This window comes from Chelonoidis abingdonii, chromosome 6, assembly GCF_003597395.2.
Source record: "Chelonoidis abingdonii isolate Lonesome George chromosome 6, CheloAbing_2.0, whole genome shotgun sequence".
Taxonomy (NCBI): Eukaryota; Metazoa; Chordata; order Testudines; family Testudinidae; genus Chelonoidis; species Chelonoidis abingdonii.
In genome coordinates, this window is record NC_133774.1 from 95,495,118 (window position 1) to 95,517,773 (window position 22,656).

General features: G+C 40.4%; 1 protein-coding gene across 3 annotated transcripts in view; it reads left to right on the top strand.

Moving 5' to 3' along the window:
* Window positions 1–15,155, top strand: part of LOC116837437 (histone-arginine methyltransferase CARM1-like) — a 125,879-nt gene extending 110,724 nt beyond the window's left edge. For 2 of the 3 annotated variants that reach the window (XM_032801800.2, XM_032801797.2), the window contains 3 exons: window positions 1,431–1,568; window positions 9,446–9,535; window positions 14,800–15,155. In XM_032801800.2, the coding sequence (XP_032657691.1) occupies window positions 1,431–1,568; window positions 9,446–9,535; window positions 14,800–14,809 (238 nt within the window). In that variant the 3' untranslated portion in view covers window positions 14,810–15,155. Of the gene's footprint in view, window positions 1–1,430; window positions 1,569–9,445; window positions 9,540–14,799 lie in introns of those variants that run through there. The other variant, XM_032801798.1, reaches the window with a different exon arrangement.
* The last annotated feature ends 7,501 nt before the right edge of the window (window positions 15,156–22,656 follow it).

Here is a 22,656-nt window from a genome sequence, read left to right on the forward strand (position 1 = left end):
GTTATGTGGGAGCTGATTGAAGCATATCAACCAAAGAAGCCCCCATTTTGGTGTAGAATGCAGCACCATGTCTGCTGATCAGCATAGGCTGACAGGAGTGGAACTTTGATCACTGCATCAGATAACCATTTAAACATCATCATGTTTAAATCCCTGTTCTTAGTATTCAGAGCTCTCAGTGGGCTGGATGGAAGATATCTCACAGGCTGCCCCTATCTTCACAAACACAGTCTCCTTAGAGACTTATGGAAATCTCATTGGCCAGAGGCATGAAAGCTGGAAACAGGACATTCTCAATGGGTGGTCCTCTGCAGGGAGACTCGTTGTCACAGTATAAAGGAAAGGCCACAAATTTTACTATTTTCAGGACATCTCTTTGCCATCATTTCCCTTAATTAGATCAACAAAAAAAAACCAGAGGGAAGATAGGGGAGAAATGAACATCCTAATTCCTGGAAATAGAGAGAATAGAGAATACAGGTCCTGTAGGGAACATCTGTTTTGAATCGACATTGGCTAGGTGCACAGATACCAGTGTTGCAAACACAGTATAAATTAGAATAGACACGTAAGTTGTTACATTTGAAGCCTCGCCTTCATCATGGACCAAATCCGCAGATGTTTGATTGTTCTTTGAAGGCAGATGGGTATTTTAAAGTTTTAAAAACAGCAACAAAAATCAAATAGGATCCCTTCAGAATCAGTCACCATGCAAGTTTAACACACATTTCCTCTGGCTTTTTAACACAAGGAATAGTGTCCACTAACTAATAACAATTTATGAATGAAGGAAAGAGGCTGGAGGAATAACTGAATTCCTTTTTCGTTCTATCCTGCCTGCCTTTCCTGCTGTTCCCACTTAGACTATATCAATAATAATCTTTCCACTTTTCCCTTATGGAAAAAATAAAAGGCTCTCTCCCTCTTTTTCTTTCAATATCCATTTCATGGGTTTCCAGGGAGCTGTTTTACAAAATGCTGTTTCAGTAAGAAGAAGGGGAATAGGAAGAAAGTCCCTCAAATTAGAAAAAATAGCACTTATCTGACATTAGAAAGCAATAACCTCCTTCCCAGCAGGATTGCATGAAGCCCAGCTGTGATGTTACTTCTGGAGGAGAAGTTGAAGGCCTCAGGGCAGCTATTGAGTGCTTTTTAATTCAGTTGCTGCCTACAAACCTGCTGAGCATGTATGCCCTGATGCATGTCTGCCCATTTCCGATCCTTCAGATGCAGGATCGAACCTTAATTGTGTGGGTCTGTCATACTAAATGTGAGAAGGGAAGAGGTATGGAGGTAAATCAGTGACACTTATAAATCAAGAATTCAGCACTTTGCACAACTGATTCATAAGTAGTTTAAAGTATATAAATTGTGTTGCTTTCTAATACAATAAATGAGAAGGAGCCTATGTATTGGTTTTTTTTTTTTAGGGTAACTGTTTGGTTGTCAACTGCTCCAACAGAACCTTTAACTCACTGGTATCAAGTACGCTGCCTCCTTCAGACTCCCCTCTTTGCCAAAGAAGGAGAAACTCTCTCAGGGAAAGTCCTGTTTGTAGCGAATAAACGGTAAGTGGCAAAGCAACTCCAGGAGACGTCTCACTGTAGTGTGCCTCTGTTGCTGAGGTTCTCCAAAATGCTGCACCCAGTAGGGTAGTTAGTAGTATAAAGGGTAGAATCAGGGATACAAATACACAGTCTAGAAAGCATCTGTCTATACACACAATCCCAAATTTAGCACAGCAAAATTGATTTTCATTGAAGGAAAAACATTCTCAGAAACAGCATGTTCTTTGGTTTGAAGTGCACACCTGTCCCAGTTTGTCAGTGGTTTTTGAGATACCTCATTATGCATTCATCACCCTCATTTTTTCCATGCACCATTTTTCCTCTGCAGATTTTGAATATTTGTATTTTGTCCCTTAGTGAATCTTGTGTTAGGGACAAGTAAAGTGGAGGTGGTGCTATATCCTTTCACTTCTGAAAAGGATTTCCTATGGATGCACTTTCCTCTGTTTACGACACTACTCATATATCACTGGGACACAACCTTCCCTTTTTAGTGTGGCTAGTGAAGAGGATGATTCTCTAAGGAGTATGTTTTTGTCAGAACAGATTTAGTTAGCTGCATTCCTACTCTTTTGCTGTCAATGGGAGTTGAGAACCATCACCCTTGTGCTCTGCTATGAAAACATTCCCTGAAGAGACTGGTTTGCACAGCTGGTTCATTTCAATCTAGCGCACCTGCGTGTAAGTGTGCTTGTAACTGAAAGCAAATGTAGAAATGTGAATCATTGTGTTGTTGTTGTTTAGCTCTGCATATATGCCGTATGAGTCCAGAGTGTTCCCATAAGATCAAAAATGGTAGAAGCACTCTCAAAGCACTTCATTCACACCTGCAATAAATGCCCATTGTGGGAATTTTTCCAGTTTCCAAGCTTTTGGGTTAGGAGCTCTTCTTAAGGACGATAAATAACACAAGTCACAATACATCCCTTTCAAAAGTAAAAAGTATCAGTTACTAAATGTGTAAAGAGAGAACCAGTGTGCTGCACTAAGTGACCATACAGCTGCTTTTGTAATTTCATAGTAGTATAGTCTTCCTTGCAATTCTGCCTTGGCAAATGAACTGTAGTAAGCTTTCTGGAAGTTCCAGTGTATCTTGGCATTCTTTGATGGATTTTTGGCCCAGAGTCTTTAGTAGTTTTGCTGGATTAAGGATTTAAGGACAGGGTTTTATATTTATGGGAAAGATTAGATGAAAGTATACGTAGAAGCAAACTTGACACTTAATGAATCCTTAAAATTGATTCTTATTATCTATTTAGATTTTTAATACAGACCTGTCACTATGGTCTCTGAATGCCTGTCCACATCTACTCTGTTTATACATGTGCGTGTGATTGGCCATGTAGTGTGTGTGTAGCATATGTTCCGCAAATCAGGGTGGATAAAAATCAGTGATTTAAAAAAAAATCACATGCTTTTATTTACATTAAACACATATTTCTTTTTGAAAATAAACCTGTTTTAAATTGATAGCTTATGTTAAGTCCAAAATTTACTATAATTTATTAAAGTCATTTAAATAATTTTTAAAAGTCTGCTGCATCAATGAGCTTCCTTCAAAATGTAATAGGTTAAAGGGTGCTTCTTTTTCAATTATATATAGAATTAGGGAGAAAACATCTTAAATTTAAAGGTCCACTCAAACTTTATATATGTCACAGTATCATATACTGTACTACATTAAGTGTCTGTATTGCTTCAGTCTTTACAATGGAGCAAATGATGGTATTTTACATTTTACCACATTTAAGTACTTCCAATTTTTGTTAGGCAAAAAAGTTTTTGCCTTAGTTACTTTTAGTTTCATGGTAGCTTGAAGGTGCAGTGAGAATATCTTCTTCATTTAGACTAGTTCATTCAAAGTTGAGAAACTGACTGGGAGCTGAAAAGGCAGGAAAGCTTATTTTCTTCTTCCAGTCTGTGAATAAAAGCCTGGTGGGAGAAGATGAGATCTATTAATTCTAAAAACTTGAAGGCCATGAAACTAGATTTTCAAAGATATTTACTTGCCTAAAGATGCAGATAAGTGACTAGTTGAATTTTCAAAAGCATGTAAGCAGGTTAGGTACTTATGAAAATACTACTAGCACCTATGTAGGTGCCTAAATGCCATTGTAAATATGGCATATGGTGACCAGAAACAGTCTGTCAACTCACTAACTACAGTTAATTCTTCCTTTGTTTAATAAATCGGTTTGAAATGCAAATAATTTTGATAAACTTAGTTTTGTTTTTATGTATCCAGCACATTTAAGGCTGGTTTATTTAATTACTGAAAAAAAAATTTAAAATGCTGGTTTTGTACATTTTTAATAGGATTTAATAGATGCATTTGGATGGAAAGTGGAATTTAGTACAAAAATCATCTAGTAAATAAGAAATGTCTCATTCACTGTTTTCTAACACAATAAAAACTGTAAAAATTAATAATGTGAACATTCGTATGTTTAACTATATAAGTGCTTAAATAAATGTATGTAGATACACTATATCTTCCTGGTTAGCAAAAAGAAGTACCAAATTTAGTTTAAAGGCTAAATTTGGTTGCAAATCAACAGTGAGAATGAACCTTTATCATAAGCATTCCCAAATCTGGACCTTAGCATCCAGAAATCTGGGTGCCTGCATGAACCCCTCTAAGCTTAATTACCAGCTCAGATTTGATCTCGCTGCCACCATCCAAAAATTCCAGGGTTTTGGCTCCCTCTGGTCTCCCCAAACCCTTCCCTGGGGAACCCCAAGACTCAGAAGCCCTGAGTCTTACCACAAAGGGAATACTCCACTTCCCTTCCCTCTCTCTCTCCCACCCAGACTTTCCTCTCTGGGCTAACCTGAGAGTACTGATGTAATCTTTACATCACAATACCAAGAAGCATGTCTCCTCTATTCACAAAGAGACAAACCCCAAATACAAGGAAACAGAAATGATTCTATCTCTCTTCCCCCTCCCACCAATTCCCTGGTGCTCCATAGATCTAACACAAAGAGAATTCCCCTTCCTTCGTTCCTTAGCCTACCCAGAGAGAAAAACTCAAACAAGTCTTAAAAAGAAAGCTTTATATAAAAAAGAAAGAAAAAAACACATGAACATATGATCTCTGCATTAAGTTGACAATACACAGGGCTCTTGCTTAAAAGAAAAATATGAATAACAGGCTTATTCAAAAAGAGATACAATTTAAACACTTCCAGCAAACTACACACATGTAAATACAAAACAAAACATATAAAAGCCTATTGTTTTGCTACCTTTGTACTCACAACTTTGAAACTGAAGATTAGAAGCTTGAAGATAGGAAAGAAACCTCTCATAGCCGAGAGAGAGACAAAAAGACTCAGAGTCAAACATTCCCTCCCCTGAGCTTTGAAAAATCCGGTTTCCTGATTGGTCCTCTGGTCAGGTGTTTGGTTCCCTTTGTTAACCCTTTACAGGTGAAAGAAACATTAACCCTTAGCTATCTGTTTATGACAACCTTTCTTTAGTAAAATCACTAAAAAGTATAAATGCAAACCAAGATTAAAATCAGTAATTTAAATCAAGGTTTCCTGCTTGCTGATTTAAATCAATCCATCCTGCAGAAAATAAATATAAAATCATATGCATATACCAACTGAACCATTATCAACTGACAATAATAAAGATCTCCCCAACTCCATAGAAATTTAGATCACTTCTCTCAGGAGGAGCATGAGTAAATTGATAATGAAGGTCTTCAACGTGCCCTAGAGTCAATAAACTGTCCCTACTAGACTAATGAGGGTGCCCTGTTTACAGCACCAATACATACAAAAATAGAGGCTGGTTGCTAAAGAGTGCTGATTTCAGCTGCACAGAGAGGTGGTCTTGAAGATTTACATGACCCAAATGATACAAGACTTTATACGTTAAAAGCAACATATTGAATTGCATCAGGTAATGAAGTGGAAGCCCGTGCGGTCCATGGAGCATCAATGTAATCTGTTCCATTTGGGGGAGAGCAAGCAACCGCATTCTGCACTAGACAAAGTTTCAAAGTGCTCTTGAAAGATACTGTCATGTACAATGCATTGTAATTATCCATTGTGGATGTTACCAAAGCATACATAATTGGAAGGTTTTCATGCAAAAGGAAAGATCAAACCTTCTTGCCAACCAAAAATGTATTAAGGCACCCTTGGCCACCTCTGCTCTCTGGGCAGCGAGAAGCAATCAAGGACTGCATAGAGTTCATAGATTCATACAGTCCAAGGTTAGAAGGGACCATTGTGACCATCTAGTCTGACCTCCTGAATAACACAGGTCATAGAACTCCTCTAAAATAATTCCTAGAGCAGCTATTTTAGGAAAACCTCCAACCTTGGTTTAAAAATTGTCGTGATGGACAATCCACCACAACCCTTGGTAAATTGTTCCAATGGTGAATAGTTTTCACCGTTAAAAACATATGCCTTTGTGACCGTGGTCGCTGGAGGGGCTATACTGAGAATGCTCAGTCAGGACCAACTCCAAAGAATAAGAAAGATGATCCCCAAAACTGGTGGTTTATTCTTATAATTAGATTCACCAAGCCAATAACAAAGCAGTTTCAGTGATATCTTACTGGTCACCATAAGCTAAAATACAGTTCCCTTTAAGAATCCAGCCTTTGGCTCTCACCCAAACAGCCCAATCTATATATTGAGGTTTATTTAAAACCTTATTCACCATATATAAAGTTCCACCAATCCCAAGAGATCGGACACGTTACCCACCAGGTCAATGATTATTTCAGATCTTACCCAAATACACGTTTACAGCCAATTCTTATTAGCTAAATCTACGATATATTAAAAAAGAGAGTTACTGTGGTTGAAAGGTCATTATATATGTATAGATATAGATATGAATAAAGTTCTTAGGCCTATTTCGTACAGACATGGTGAACCTGCTAATTTGTAAAAGTCCTTTCAGAATCAGTTCAATGGGTTATAGTCCAATAGGCAGTCTATGTGCAGAGTTCAAATTCTTCCATGAGAAATTGCAGGGCTAATCTAGAATAGACGTGAAGACCTTCAGTCTTACAGCTTGAACTTCCCCAGACAAAGTTTAAGCAGATCTGAGATACAACAGGGTTAAGCCCTAAGCTTCCTTTATAGTTCTCTAGCAGGCTGATAGCCTGTTGACAGCAGGCATCATAGCAAGGGCCTTCCCAGATGAAGGAGAGAGTGTATGTTGTTGCTTTAAAGCTAAACTTCTATTTCCTATGTATGCCCAGGAACACTAGTAGTATTAATTAACATAAGGCAATTAGCCATTCAAACTATCAAGGCATTCCATTATGGCATAGACAATTTAAGCTGAAGACAATGTAAGTAATATTATTTCCTTCAATATCTTACATCTTTGATCTTAAAGTTAACTGAACCATATGCATGCATCATATAGTGTGATTAAGACAAGAAAGGGAATTCGCATCCACAAGCTAATCTGGTTACACAGTTAACTTCTAACAAGATATAGGTAAACACAGACAAATACAATTAGTATCTATTCTTATTTCTCTAACAATAAGGCCTACATGTTAACTTGTAGTCTACTTAACATGGCTTTGAGAACTATCTACAAGGGATGGCCTTGTTTACCATTTCAATACTTTTCTCATATGTCATTAAAAGGTTGCTTTTAGGTCACTTATCTGCTAGGTGCTTAATCCTCACTGGTTCAGTGTCCCAGCCTTATTTCCAGTCTGATTTAAAAAATTTCTCCTGATTTCCAGTCTGGAAACCCACTCAGTCATGGGGTAGATAGCCCCCTGCCATCATTGCCACCATTTTATATCTGGTCTATCACTGCACACAGTGGTCTGGACTATTCATATGGCAGCATTTCTCTCCAGTCTTTCTGTTCAGCTGGGCAACATTCTGAGGGCTCAGTTTACCCTAATTCTACAAATTTCACTTCCCATATCAGCAAGAGGAAGAAACTTGCCCCTGAAGAAAGACAGTGTTTGTACTGCTGCCTTCCCTTGGCGGATCCAACAGGGGAGAGTTGCTTTAAAGCAAAGTCATAGTCCCATAAAAGCACAGGTGATAGCGGATATGCTAATTCATCTCTTGCCTCTATCTGCCCTGGTCGTACTCCCCTCTTGTCTGGTTTCACTCACTTATGGGGCTGCACTAGTTGGCAGTTTGCCCACTAGCAAAGATGGGGTTGTGGATAACTTATGCCACCACAACAATGTAGGGGAGGATTTCTGCTGTTCTGGGTTATACCAGTGCAGCCCAGGACTGTTTTAAGCCATGTTTCTGATGTCCCCGCTAATAGAGAGACAAGGTAGGTGAGGTAATAGCTTTTATTGGACCAACTTTTGTTGTAAGAGAGAGAAGCTTTCGAACTTATACCACTCTCTGTGCAAGTTCAAAAACTTGTCTCTCCTTCCAACAGAAGTTGGTCCAGTAAAAGATGTTACCTTACCCACCTTGTCACTTTAATATCTTGGCACTAACACAGCTACACCAACACTGTCCTCACTATCGACCAACTGGAACTGCCTCTAGCAGGCCAATCAGCATGGCTGCTGGTTCCTCCAAGTCTTCCACAGCAGCCCTCTGTGGCAGTCATTCTTTTGCACATAGATGCAAAAATACATGCACAAGAATACAAATAGTGCATATCTTCAGAGGCAGTAGCAACTGAAAAAAATATGCCAACATCTAAAAATAATTCCTTCAGTTTTGGGTCTTTTCCTCAGCCTCCCACTATGGAAAAAAAATTAAATGGTGACTCACACCAGGAGAAAGAGGGTTTAAATTAAGTTGAAAAGTGGTTCATCAACTTGAATTAGTGCTGTGAACCCTATAACCGGTTTGAGATTTGTGGGAAGTAGAAACTCTGTGAGGTTCTTGATGGTTCTGCGACATGAAAACAAACCTGTAGTAATAACAGTACTCAATGCAGAATGCCCAGAGCATTTCCTGGGTCTTAATGACAAGCTAGACTGGTGCTGCTTAGGCCGTGTCTACACGACGCGCGAAAATCGATTTTAGATACGCAATTTCAGCTACGAGAATAGCGTAGCTGAAATCGATTATCAAAAATCGATCTACTCACCCGTCTTCACCGCGCGGGATCGTTGTGCGCGGCTCGCCATGTCGATTCCGGAACTCTGTTGGTTTTGGTGGAGTTCCGGAATTGATGTAAGCGCGCTCAGGGATCGATATATCGCGTCTAGATGAAACACGATATATCGATCCCTGAGCAATCAATTGTAACGCGCCGATACGGCGCGTCGTATAGACGTGGCCTTAGAGACAAAGAGTAAGATTTTTATTCAGAAATTTGGACACAAATTGAGCTTTTGGACTGGCCACCAACAGTGTCATCTATAGTAATGATGCACTTATCTTTACTGTTTATCTTATTTTTATGTGTAAATTCCATTTCCTATCAACAAGTCCCTACAGAAAATGCATTTCTAGGTGATTGCACTTGGGTGTCTAAAATTATTGGGCCTTTTTTTTTTTTTGTACTACCACTCAAAGTGTGGTACACTCACCAAGAAATACGCTGCCTTGCATATTGTAATGATCAAATAATGATATTTACTGCATTTTTGGCCAACAAAATTCATTTCTGAATGTCAGCCTCAGTTGCAATGAATGCAGCTTCTTTTAGATGTTGGGTCCTAAGTCATCTATGCACTTTTGTACATTTTACCAATTGGCTGTGAATAAGGAATTAATTTAGTCAAGCATATATGAAATCGGAGGCATTGATCCTCTTGCATTTTACATGTACCAAATACTTGCAACTCAAACACTAGGTATGCTGACAATGCCACTATTTGACTTCAGATGTTACCGATATAATTGTAGATCAGTTATGTTGTCTTTTTTTGTACTTTTTATTTTTGATACAGACAGAGTTACGACATTCAGATTGTGGCTGTGGTGGACCAGACAGGCTTTAAATCTGGTAACATCCTTGATTTAAAGAATCCATTTTTTAGGTAAGAAATGTTCTTGGCTAAAATACATCATCATTATTAATATAGTGAAATATAGGGTAGGGGGGATCTTGTCTCAGAAATACATCACTTTTGCTAGCTATGTTTCTGAAATTACAGGCTATTTATTTTTTCAGATACTAGGGAGAGACAACTGCAGGTTAGCATTTGGCCATCGCTATACACTTAGCAGCAGTTGTGCTTTTTTTCTTTCTGAGGAGGAAAAGGCAAGGTTTAAAAAACTGTCCATTAAAACAGGTGCAACAAATTAACTTAAATGCACTCTCTGTAAATGAGGCCATAAAAATAAATATTATAGCCAACAACCAACTCCCTCCCCACACAGATACAGAATTCTATTGAGACTAAAAATGTCAGCACTAAAGTTGAGTGCTAATACTGTTTTTTGAGACCAGGAACACATCTAACAAACAGTGGTATTTTCTTGTCTTTAATTTGAATACAGGTCTCCTCACAGTTAGGCAGTATTACACATACATTTTACTAAAGAATTACAAGGGAAAACTATGTGCAAGACCCTTAATCATCTAGTGCTGTGACTGAGCACAGCAAGTCCGTTGCACAGAATGTGGTGGTGAATTTTTTGGTGCCAATTTACGCATAGAATCAGTTGCACCTTTCAGCCACGTGACTTATCGCTGTGAATCATGAGAACTCTGCAACTTCATTGAGATTAGATGCTGGTGCCAAGCACCCACCTTCCTCTATAAAAACCATGTGGAAAGAACCACCTTCCCCAGCCAGTTCAGTGGGCTTTTGTTGGGCTACTCTCTGCTGCATAGTTCCCTTTGGGGAAAGTTGCCAGCTGGCGAGCAGAACAGCCAGGAAGCAGGCCTGTCAACTCTCACAGAGGGCAGAGATCAGCAGGAATCACAGCCTGTCCATTTCTACAGACAGCAGCAACAGTGCCAGCTGCAGAGCACCTGGTGGGTTGCAGTTGGCCCACATCTCTTTTGTAGTATTGCTACTTAGGGCAACAGTAATTTAGGACATGTGGAGTAGTTGACTTTTTGGGAGCTGAACTCATAGTAGGTATGAAGAGAAGTGACTGAAGTAATGAGGGATGTTATTACAGAGCCGCCTATCCTCTCCAGGCACTCATTTCTTCCTTCATGACCCTGTTTCCAAGGGCTTCCTGTTCATTTTGGGGCATGCTGACTGTCTGCTTTCCACTCCACAAATCTTCTGGAGGGCTGCTTCCAGAATCTGTAAGGCTATTTTGGAAGATGGTTTGGGAGGCAGTGGCTGGTTTCTGAGGCAGTTGCCACCTTGCCTTTTCCTCCTTGTCACACATTCACAGTGCAGCAGGAGGAACATAAAGAATTGATGGACTAACAGAAATGGTGGAATTGATTCTTCTAGGGTCTTTTCAAAGGTGCACATGGGAAACTGGGTTTCCCTGTTTCATTACGTGTTTCCCACATTAATTAGACCGACATGATGACTCCTCTGTAAGCCTTTCAAGGCAGACTGTCCCCGTGTGGTGAAATTTTAGGCATTTTCCCATTCCTTTATACATGCAGCACATTAGAGATTGTCTTTTTAAGAGTGGGTTACTTTGTGTATACATTAAAATGCAGTTAAACAAACAAAGATTGTTTGGGCAAACCTGCAGTCACTCTAAGCAAATCTCCATGGTGTAAAAATTGCATTTCCTCTGACCTGCCATTTGACATGTACAGTATCCCTGTTGAGTGCAATTGTCTGCCCATATCAGCAGCAAGACAGGAGGCAATGAATGTGATTTAATTAGGTTGCAACTTTATTCACCTAACATACCTGGGAGTACCTGGCAATAAACAAGACAGTGCAGGTCATCATCATTTCTTCAATCATTTCTACACAATCCCGTTGCTGGGACTCTGCTGCCCTCCCCTTGCATGAGGTGAAGGGGGACTATAACAGGAGTGGGGAACCCTCTTCCTCAGTTCCCTTGAGGGGGCTAGAGAAAAGGAGGAGTCTGCTCCCCCTGTACTAGTTACAGAAGCCCCCCCAAAACCCTTTGTCTGCTCCCTTAAAGGATGCTTTCCTTCAAATCCTTTTCCAGTCCATTTTATTTGATAACAGTACCCCTTCCATACCAAGTACTTGCACTGGACATCTGGCACCAGTTTTATGTGCTAAGCAGTTACCTTATAACCTAGGCCCCTGGCTCCATCCCACTGGGTCCCAAATCTGGTGTGGGGAATGTGAAAAAACCCACCCTGCCTCAGCCAAATTGGTGGTGAGGGAAAAATTCCTTCCGAGCTCCCAAAGGAAAGGACAACTTGCATAATACCCACAATGGGTCAAGGGGAAAGCTGGTCCTTTTGCAAATGTGGGTGGGTGCTGCCAGCACAGTCCAGGTAAGAGAGGGTTTTTCCAGAACTGCACAGGCTGTAATTATCTCCTCACACTCTTTGGTTGAAATGTGCTAAGTTGACAAGTTTTTATTTTTTTTCCTAATGCCAGCCCTGCAAACTTATGGTGGGATCTGAACATCAGGCTGGGGACATTTTTTTCTTGAACATCACTTCTAGTTTAAAAAAATCCGTAAAGTCAAATTCTTCCCTCATTGATGCTTGTGTATCCTCACTGTCTTCATTGGGCTTGCACAGGTATAATCGATTGATCTTTTAATTAGAACTTAATAAACAGTTTGATATACAAGAAATAGAATCCACGTCACTCTTCCTTAGCTATGTGGACTCCGCAGGACTAATAGGAATGAAAAACTGTGAATACTTATTTGTATATGCACTTTTCAAAATAGAACCAGACTTTAAAGTACAATTTTCATATTTTAAAAAAATACTGTTTCACTCCCACTCTATACAGGAATCTCTGCATGCTTGACACTGAAATCTCCTTCCATAGACCATTTAATTCTCTTCAGTGCATGAGGACGTAGGGTTCTCATTGGATGGTTGTGCATTACTGTTATGTTGTTCAGTCGTTGTGACCCCCCTACCCCATCCTCAGGTAGAGCCCAAGGTTGGAAGGAAAAGAGAAGAGCATTTTATAAATGTTACATGGACTATTCTAACAAAGAGTTCAAACTTAGGTCTTTCAACTTTGACAAGTTCTTTAAAATGAAAAGTTGGGGAACTGATTTTTTTAAACGAGGGCACCTGAGTGAGAATGCACACAGCAGCTATAACTTATGCCACTGGTGCAAAATCCCTCAGGACCACACCAGTGGATGACTGGGCATAGCACAACTCTGCTCCAACCCGCCACATCCCCACTTTTCCCTGCCCTAGAATACTGCGGACACTCGTATAGTCCCCCTTACAGAAGAAGTGTGTGAGGAGAGCTCCTCTGTGCAGGGAGAGATCTCCGTTGGCTGGGTCTGGCTCCTTTAAAACCACTTAGTGTTCATAGACTTTAAGGTCAGAAGGGACCATTATGATATAATCTGACTTCCTGCACAGTGCAGGCCACAGAATCTCACCCACCTATTCCTGTAACAAACCCCTAACCTATGTCTGAGTTATTGAAGTCTTCAAATCGTGGTTTAAAGACCTCAGAGTGCAGAGAATCCTCCAGCAAAGACCCGTGCCCCATGCTGCAGAGGAAGGCGAAAAACCTCCAGGGCCTCTGCCAATCTGCCTTGGAGGAAAATTCCTTCCTGACCCCAAATATGGCAATCAGTTAAACCCTGAGCATGTGGACAAGACTCACCAGCCAGCACCCGGGAAAGAATTCTCTGTAGTAACTCAGATCCCACCCCATCTAACATCCCATCACAGACCATTGGGCATATTTACCTGCTAATAAGCAAAGATCAATTAATTGCCAAAGTTAGGTTATGTCATACCACCCCCTCCATAAACTTATCAAGCTTAGTCTTGAAGCCAGATATGTCTTTTGCCACCACTACTCCCCTTGGAAGGCTATTCCAGAACTTCACTCCTCTAACGGTTAGAAACCTGCGTCTAATTTCAAGTCTAAACTTCCTAGTGTCCAGGTTATAGCCATTTGTTCTTGTGTCCACATTGGTACTAAGCTTAAATAATCCCTCTCCCTCCCTGATATTTATCGCTCTGGTATCTTTGTAAAGAGCCATCATATCTCCCCTCAGCCTTCTTTTGGTTAGGCTAAACAAGCCAAGCTCTTTGAGTCTCCTTTCATAAGACAGATTTTCCATTCCTCGGATCATCCTAGTAGCCCTTCTCTGTACCTGTTCCAGTTTCAATTCATCCTTCTTAAACATGGGAGCCCAGAACTGCACACAGTATTCAAGATGAGGTCTCACCAGTGCCTTGTATAACTAACACCCTCCTATCTTTATGGAAATACCTCGCCTGATGCATCCCAAGACTGCATTAGCTTTTTTAACGGCCATATCACACTGGCGGCTCATAGTCTTCCTGTGATCAACCAATACTGTGAGGTCCTTCTCCTCCTCTGTTACTTCCAAGTCCCCAGTTTATAACCAAAATTCTTGTTATTAATCCCTAAATGCATGACCTTGCACTTTTCACTGTTAAATTTCATCCTACTATTACTCCAGGTTTCAAGATCATCCAGATCTTTCTGTATGACATCCCGGTCCTTCTCTGTGTTAGCAATACCTCCCAGCTTTGTGTCGTCCACAAACTTTATTAGCACATTCCCACTTTTTGTGCCAAGGTCAGTAATAAAAAGATTAAATAAGATTGGTCCCAAAACCAATCCCTGAGGATCAATGTTGCTTATGTTCTGGCCCCGCTCTCTAGAGACTTAGCCATGAGCCACTGTATATGCAAGAGTAGATATTTCTGAAAGCCCCTGGGCTCTGTAAAATGCTACCATTTTGATCTGGTAGCATTTCTCACTCCCTTTGCACAGGAGACAGGGCAATGGAGAACCAAACTCAAGAACTGTAAACAAGGAGAGCAAAAAAGACCTCCCATATAAATTTTACCATGTGCAATAGCATTCTGGTGACTTTGTATTTTATTTTACTTTTCATACAAACCCAGATCCAGATCCTCAGCTGGTGTAAATCATCCTAGTTCCACAACACTAGTTTGATTTACACTGGCAGAAGATCCGGCCCACAGTATTTCCTGTTTTATGGGCCTTTATTACATCTGACATTCTGCCTTTTATTTATATATATATATATATATTTATTAAAGGGCTGTGATTTAACTATTCTCCACAGGCCTAATCAGAAAAGCCACATAGATATTATTTCATTTACTTAATTCAGTTAGAGCCATCAAAGACTGTGTTTTATTTTAACTCCTATGTTCCCTCCTATCTATTTTTATTTTTAGGTATGCCTAGAATATATTGTTATATGGCAAATGAAAAACAGAAACAAGATTCTCACCAAGCCAAGTAACCTATAAGACTGAAAACCTATTCAGAGTAATGGGCTTGCTGGTCCTTGTGCAAAATCAGATTGTAACTGTACATATCTGTAATAAAAGATTTTATGCAAGCAGTGTGATACGGGAATGTTGCAGTCCCATCCATTTTTTAAAAACTGAAATTTAGCTTGGGCTCATATTTGCATCATAGCACATTACTTTGTTCTGAAATGCTTTGTTGATATCTGTTAAATGTTGGTTTTTGCTTTGGGTTTTCTGCAAAGTTGACATTGGTTGCTTTTTAAAAAAAACAACAAAAACAAACCTACCTCATGTTTATATATGTGATACATTGAAGAATCTTAAAAGCAGAACACAATATTCATATGTAAGTTTATTGGAGTTTCCTGCCCAAGTTTCTTGGTGATTTCAGTATGTTTGGAGCTGGTCTTATAGGTTACCAATGTTAAATATGGACTCATTAATTCTGTTCTTTCTGAAACATGGAAACAAAATGATCCTTTGCATACACCTTATAAATATTCTGTGATTACTCTGTAGATATAAAAGTGAAGAACTACACACTTGTAAATTACTGCTAACACAGTTTACAATAGAAAATAAAATACGGGCTTTAAGAGAGGCTTTTACTGTTTCTGTAGATCAGTGGAAACTTGCGGGTTGTCCAGTACTTCTAGGGAACGTTTTTTATTCCTGGCACAGCAGGTCAAGAGAAAAACTTGTTGCCATGCTACAGTTTCTAACAAGGTCTCTCTCCAGATAATGAGTTTTCCAGTTTCTAATGCAGTCTCTCTCCTTGTGGATGGAGTCCACTCGCTTTACTCTCTTCCCCTTCTCCCCACAATCTTACCACACTGAAAATAAAACATGATGACGGGAGAAAAAACCAAAACAGGGCTATGAAGTAGTTTTCCCCACTTTAATTCAGTGAAAAAAGGCTAATGTATCTGATTAGCTGCTTACACAGAGTTTGTGGAAATTGCTTTGTTACACATTCTAACCAATTTAGAAGTATTTCCTGATTAGTCACTTTTGGGGGTGTTGGGGAATCAGGATGATCTGGTCAAACTGGTATTCATATTTCTATTCAGTTCAGAAATTCTACTTTATTCTCAGACTGCGATCCAAAATGGAGGAAGAGATTAGTGTTATATACATCACACACCATTCCCATTTGAGAATGTGGTTCTGTGTGTCTTAGTTTTTTTCATAATCTCTTATGTTCTCTTCTTTCCTGCTATGAAGCTTAGGTAACCCTGTAGCATACACAATTTTCTTGAAGTGGTACAATATACAAGCCTCAGTTTTAGAAGTCTTTCCGTGTCTATTATTCTAAAAATTAGAATACACTTGTAACATGCTTTTAAAATGTGTCAGTGAAAACATCTGATTGATGGAAAAAGCAAACATGATGGCAATGCAGATTTAAAAAGTGATACAATATTATATACATCAGTTGTCCTCTCGGTGCAAAGAACTGCAGCTTGGGGAAGCTGAAACAAGTGGGGAGAGGATGTCTGGAGGAAGCAAAGAGAATGTGGTGGGCTGCCTGAGACTTGCATCAATTTGACTGCCCTATGAAACACAATGTTTCTTTAATGATGAAGAGGCTATTTTCAAACTTTTATAAAAAAGACAGTTTGCCATGCATCCCATAGACATGAGAAAAGCACCACAGGAGACCATGCTAAGTATCACAGCTAGGAGTTGTGAATCTTCGTTCTTTGCAGAATCTAGAGTCATTGAGATGGCTCTGCTCGAAGAAGTAACAGGGAAGAGATACTTCTTAACAGCTTATTGTTCAACTGCTCTTGGTTATTTTCTCTTCACCCTAGAAGTAGAGATGCATTAAAAGAGCTGATAATAGTAATAAATGGACAATTATTCATGATAAACTGCATTTTCAATAGCTTACATTCTATCTGTATCTGTCCTTCATCCCAATGGATAAATAGGATATTTTAATGCAGAAGAATACTAGAAGAATTCAGCATGATTGATGTTACTACAGTGTCTGCCAAGGAATATAATCATTTGCTGCACACTATAAAGTGTGCCAGACTCAGAAATCTTCCCTTATGATACCCCTTCAGCACTCACAATGGTCATGATGCCCAGAAACAATCTTGATTCATTTGGCTCTGACTGCACTTGAACTGCATAACGGAGCTGGTATTTATTTTCTTGGCTTGATTTCCAAGAGTCATACTCTTCTCTCAAGTTACAAACCATGGCAGTTGCAGGTGCAAAAGCACAAACATCATATATATTCTGCTCTCTTCCTCTTCATTCAGCCATATGTGGTATGCAGCTAGAATTCTTTTCTCTTCCCCCAACTATATATTTTCACTAGCTTGCACTGGGTCATAAGTTTAGGATTAAATTCTACCTTTCAGAGGCAGAGCTGTGGAACAAGGCATTGGGAGAGAGCAGGAGCTGAGTCAATGGAACTGAGAGCTTAAAACTTGGGCCCTAAATCACCAATTCTGTTTTTCTAGCCAAAGTAGAAGAGTTTAATACCCAAACCTATTTGGTACTGCCCAACAGCTCACTCTTTATGGCTTCACAAATACGTATTCAAATTCAGCAACGCAGTGAAAAATTACCCCCACTTCCAAAGAAAGACACAAATGTAAATGGATAAATGACAATGAATTAAACAGTGAGAATCAAAAGACTGCATTCCTTTCTCTAATGGCTCTCTCTCAATTCAGCCCGTCAAGCAACTGGCATGTGGTGTGTTGTACAGATGGAACAGCAGTACTGCAAGCATAATACAGCTACATCTACACTTTACACTAGTGTTGGTGGCATGTAGAACATAAGAACGGCTGTCCCGGGTCAGACCAAATGTCCATCTAGCCCAGTATCCTGTCTACCGACAGTGGCCAATGCCAAGTGCCCCAGGGAAGTGAACCTAACAGGCAATGATCAAGTGACCTCTCTCCTGCCATCCGTCTCCATCCTCTGACAAACAGAGGCTAGGGACACCATTCCTTACCCATCCTGGCTAATAGCCATTAATGGACTTAACCTCAGTGAATTTATCCAGTTCTCTTTTAAATCTTGTTATAGTCCTAGCCTTCACAACTTCCTCAGGCAAGGAGTTCCTCAGGTTGACTGTGCGCTGTGCAAAGAAGAGCTTCCTTTTATTTGTTTTAAACCTGCTGCCCATTAATTTCATTTGGTGACCCCTAGTTCTTATATTATGGGAATAAGTAAATAACTTTTCCTTATCCACTTTCTCCACATCACTCATGATTTTATATACCTCTATCATATCCCCCTTAGCCTCCTCTTTTCCAAGCTGAAGGATCCTAGCCTCTTTAGGGTACATGGAGCTACATGCCACACTGAAAACCAAGTTGCGTCCACACTGCAGTGTATACTACACATGTCAGGAAAACACTGGCGGGCTGAGCCTTTCCCTGCTGCCTCCTCCCTCCAGAGACTTTCCTTGCTGCTGGAAAGGCTCCAGCAGTGGGGAGCTGGCAGAGTCTTTCCCTGCAGCGGGGGATGGCTCAGGCAGCAGAGAGGCAGTAGGACACTGCACTGCTAAAATAGCAATGTAGCCAGGGAGGCATGGCTTGGGCATGAAGAGGCCATGTAGGGCAAATACACTGGTACATACCCACAGGCTTCAAGTGTATCTTTACTTGCCTAAGCTGTGCCTCATTATCTACAGTGCTATTTATACCCAGGCTAGAGGGGCTAGCAGTGTAAGTATACTACATGCCACTTGAAGAAGAGTGCAAGTGTAGACGTACCTTGAGCTTGTACCCCTTAGCTAACCAGCCTGTAACCAGATTTGTGGTGGGTCAGGATCACCCACAACTGTTGCATGGTCAAAAGAGGGAGCATTGTTCACCACCACTGGAACTAGTGATGATAAATCCTCTTTCTTAATAAACCTGATGTTTGAACCAGAGCCAGTGTTCTCACTTAACCTGACTCTATCCACTAACCTTCTCTGTAATTAGTTTATGGTATACAGCTTATGTGGTACCACCTAGTCATCCCAAGTCATCTTGTGAAGGCATCCCAAGAGACTGTATGCTTGTTTCACTAACAGTTCATTCAGTGGAGGATTAAATGGAGGTATTTAGAGCTGTTACTAGTTTTCAACTCTGTGATTGGTTTTCTAGGATTACCACCCAGAGCAAACAGGATGCAGGTCATTTGATGTTCCTTAACCTGGTAACTCTGGCTAGAAGTCCAGTATCAGCAGTAATAAAAGGTAGCAGCTGCACAGCCTCTAACACAAAATTGGTTCATGAACCAGAGTAAAGTTCAAAGGAATATGGGACAGGGGGGAAGAGTGCGGGATTTGTAAATAAAACTCTAAATTCCAAAATCACAACAAGGTCAAATTATTCCCTTTAATAGCAAGCAAAATAGGTCGTGCAAATGTGCAGTGTCTCGATACTGGGATGGGGCCATTCTGCAGGTTCCTGCTATACTTTAGCAAGTCACTTTTTGAAATGTTAAAAGAATTTTAATTGAACAGCCAGCTCCAGAGATCTGGCATGAAAATGTCCCCCAAATCAGCCAAACATGTGGCTCACTCGGAAAGCAGCCACAGTTCTTTTTATAGAAGACAATATAAGAGAAAGAATAGTCATCATTAGTGAGCCTGTCCTCGCCTACAGGTTTCATCACTAATTCTGGATATCAGAAGTTCCTGGAAATCATCTCACAAACACTGAAGCTGGCAGATAAGATGTGAGAATGCCTCTCTTTTACACCCAAAGTGGAGGCTTCTGCGATAAGTACAGCTGGCTTTGTGTTTACTGTTGGGGGTCTCCAGCAAAAAATTTGATTTATAATACACCAAAGTTGTCAAGTAGAATAAAGACATTAAACTCAGGGTAGATTGAATTGAAAATAAGAGCAAATGAATATCAAGATGGCTGGTAGTCCAGAAGGCCCAACCTGTGCTTTTCTAGGTGACTATTCAACACATTAGACATTGAATTTCTCCAAGCCTTTGCAATTTATAAACATTGTTGAATAAACACAGTCTAAATCAAGACAGCAAGGGAGTAACATGGATGTAAATCAGTGGCAGTTCCCTATGAGACCAGCTCAGCTGTCCCAATGTAACAAGTGCTAATTGCTACTAAAGGTTCATGACTTTTTTTAAAACTATTTATTAATTTTTCTGTCTGAGGACTTTGTGGGATCACTGCAGTGAATTGTAAATGATTCATGAAATCAAAAATCCCAACCCATTCAGTACACCAGGAGATTACAGGACACCAGTGTTTTGCAATTAGAACTGTGAGAAATCAGTAGTTTTTGCATAACCAAATGGAAGGATTTAGTGAAATAATTCTTCAGTGCAAAATTTGCAACATTTGACTGACTGTAGCTGTAAAGGTCCATTTTTCCTACAGTGCCTAAAAAAGAAACAACCACAGGCCTTGGGTGCAGTGTAGCTGGATCAGCAGTGAGACACAAATGGCTTTGACTAGCTGTGTCTATTGCACAGAGGTGTCTTTTGTGTGTGCTGTGATGGGCTAAGGATGCTATGGCATGCAATTGTAGTTGAGAGAGTAATCCACTAATCCCTTTCATTATTGCCTTTGTTGAGACTCCTCAGAAGTATAATTTTAGCAGCCAAGATGCCTAATCTGGGAAACTGGCTGAATTAATTATTAAGAAAATAAGGAATGCAATAGTAGTTGCTTTAGGTCTGTCCAAAACCAGTTGGAGCACTAAAGAGCTCACTATGATGCCAAACAACTCAGGAAACACGAGTTTCCTAATTTTTCTCATTTCCTAATACAAATTAAAAGCATTGACCTTTATAACCATTACGAAAATACTAGTTGGTTCATGTACACTTGCTGGTGCTCTGCCCTCTCCTCTACCCCTCATATTTCTCCACTTGCTACGGCCCTATGGCCAGCTAACTGGTGGGATGTGACCTCACAGAGAAACACACTAATCACTGTCTCTGTCCAGACTGTGCTCTCTTCCTTTCTAATCCCTACTCCTCTGCCTCCCCTGCTTAATCACTTCTTCCCTATTCCCTCTAGGTTTTCCTCCATCTGCTGCTGGTCTCTAAACAGCTTACTGTTAAATGACGGGACTAAGACATTTGCTGTTACACAGTCATCTTTCTCTGTAATCCTTTCTCTCTGAGTCTTAATATTAAAAACAGAGGTGATTTTAATCATAAATAATATATGGCACTTATATAGCATTAGAACACCCCTGTCAAGTACTTAACTTTTGTTACAATTACTGAACATTACAATTGACTCATTGCAGTGTAACCTTTTTTCAATTTAGAGGATTTAGGGCTAATCCAGAGATCAAGTGTCAAACTGAAGTAGTGGACTAGGCCTTGAATGTCTCTGCAAGAGGGCAATGGGACAAGGAATCCTACCCACCACTGGCCCTCATAGCAACTCCTCAGCTGCTTCACAGTGTTACTTCTGGTTAGGGTGACCAGACAACAAATGTGAAAAATTGGGATGGGGGTGGGGGGTAATAGGAGCCTATATAAGAAAAAGACCTACAAATCGGGACTGTCCCTATAAAATTGGGACATCTGGTCACCCTACTTCTGACCCATGACCAGTATGTTCTCTTGCTGTATGAGAGGAGGAGGGATTGGAGCATCTGTGAAGCAGCGGCTCTTGTGACCCTGCTGTACTTTCCTATGGCTTTTCTGTGGCCTGCTGAACAAAGAACAACCGTGGAGCGAGCTCCACGTCATACAGATGGTGCATATCCTCTGCCGCTGCCAGCAGAACTGCACTGTTTCCATTGTCAGATGCAGAGGTAGGGCCTGGATTTACCATTGAATGCACAATCTTGTGTTTGCTTTGATGGTACTTGTTCTGGAGAAGGGTGGGGCAGAGACATCAGATTGGTAGCACACTGGAATGCAATATATTAGACTGTTTGGTCACTGACTGCGGCAGTCTGAATTACCAGACAGAAATAACTGATAAAAACCGCAAAGCAAAGCGATCTTTGAATGTGTGGATGTGCCATACTCTGATTACATTAACAATTAAGAAGATGCACCCTGGTTGGGAGGAAAATTTATTGGAAGATGTGTAAATGCAGACCCAGAACACTCAGGAAAAATGCATTTTAGCAGGGGAAGAGGAACAGTCCAGAAGGTAAGTTTTTAAGCTTCCTTAAATCAACTGTAACTACAAGAGGGTGGGAGCTCTTTTTAAGACACTGGACTAGGACTCAGGAGATCAGAATTCAGTCTCTGGGACTGCCATGGACTTCCTGAGTGACTTTAGGCAAGTTATTTTATATCTCTGTGCCTCAGTTCCCCATCTCTAAATGAGGATAATGAGAGCTGGTAGGAGGAGGAGTTCACAAAATGTTTTTGAGGTATTCAGTCATGTGGCCATATAAGAAGATACTTTGATTTTACCATAGCTAGCCAGACCGTTGACTAGCCATGCCTTTGATTTTCTCTCAGTTTTCTAATAAACACTGCTTACTTTCAGGTACTTTGGATTGAGATGGTAAAGTGTTAGAATCATGAAAGGATAGGACTGGAAGGGACCTTGAGAGATCATTGAGGGACTGTGAGTCTTCAGCAAGAACTATTTTTGATTCAGTATTTGTAGAGTGCCTAGCAAAATGGGGCCCTGTAGCAGGGTTAAGAACAGCCCTGGACTGGAGAGGGCTGTGGCTGGGGAAAGGATGATTGGGGAAGCAGCCTCAGCTGGGGCCATGCCCCAATCAGGCTGCAGCTGGCCATATAAAGGGGCTGCTAGGCTAGAGCTCAAAAAGAGTGTCTCTCTCTAGCTGTTGAGAGGG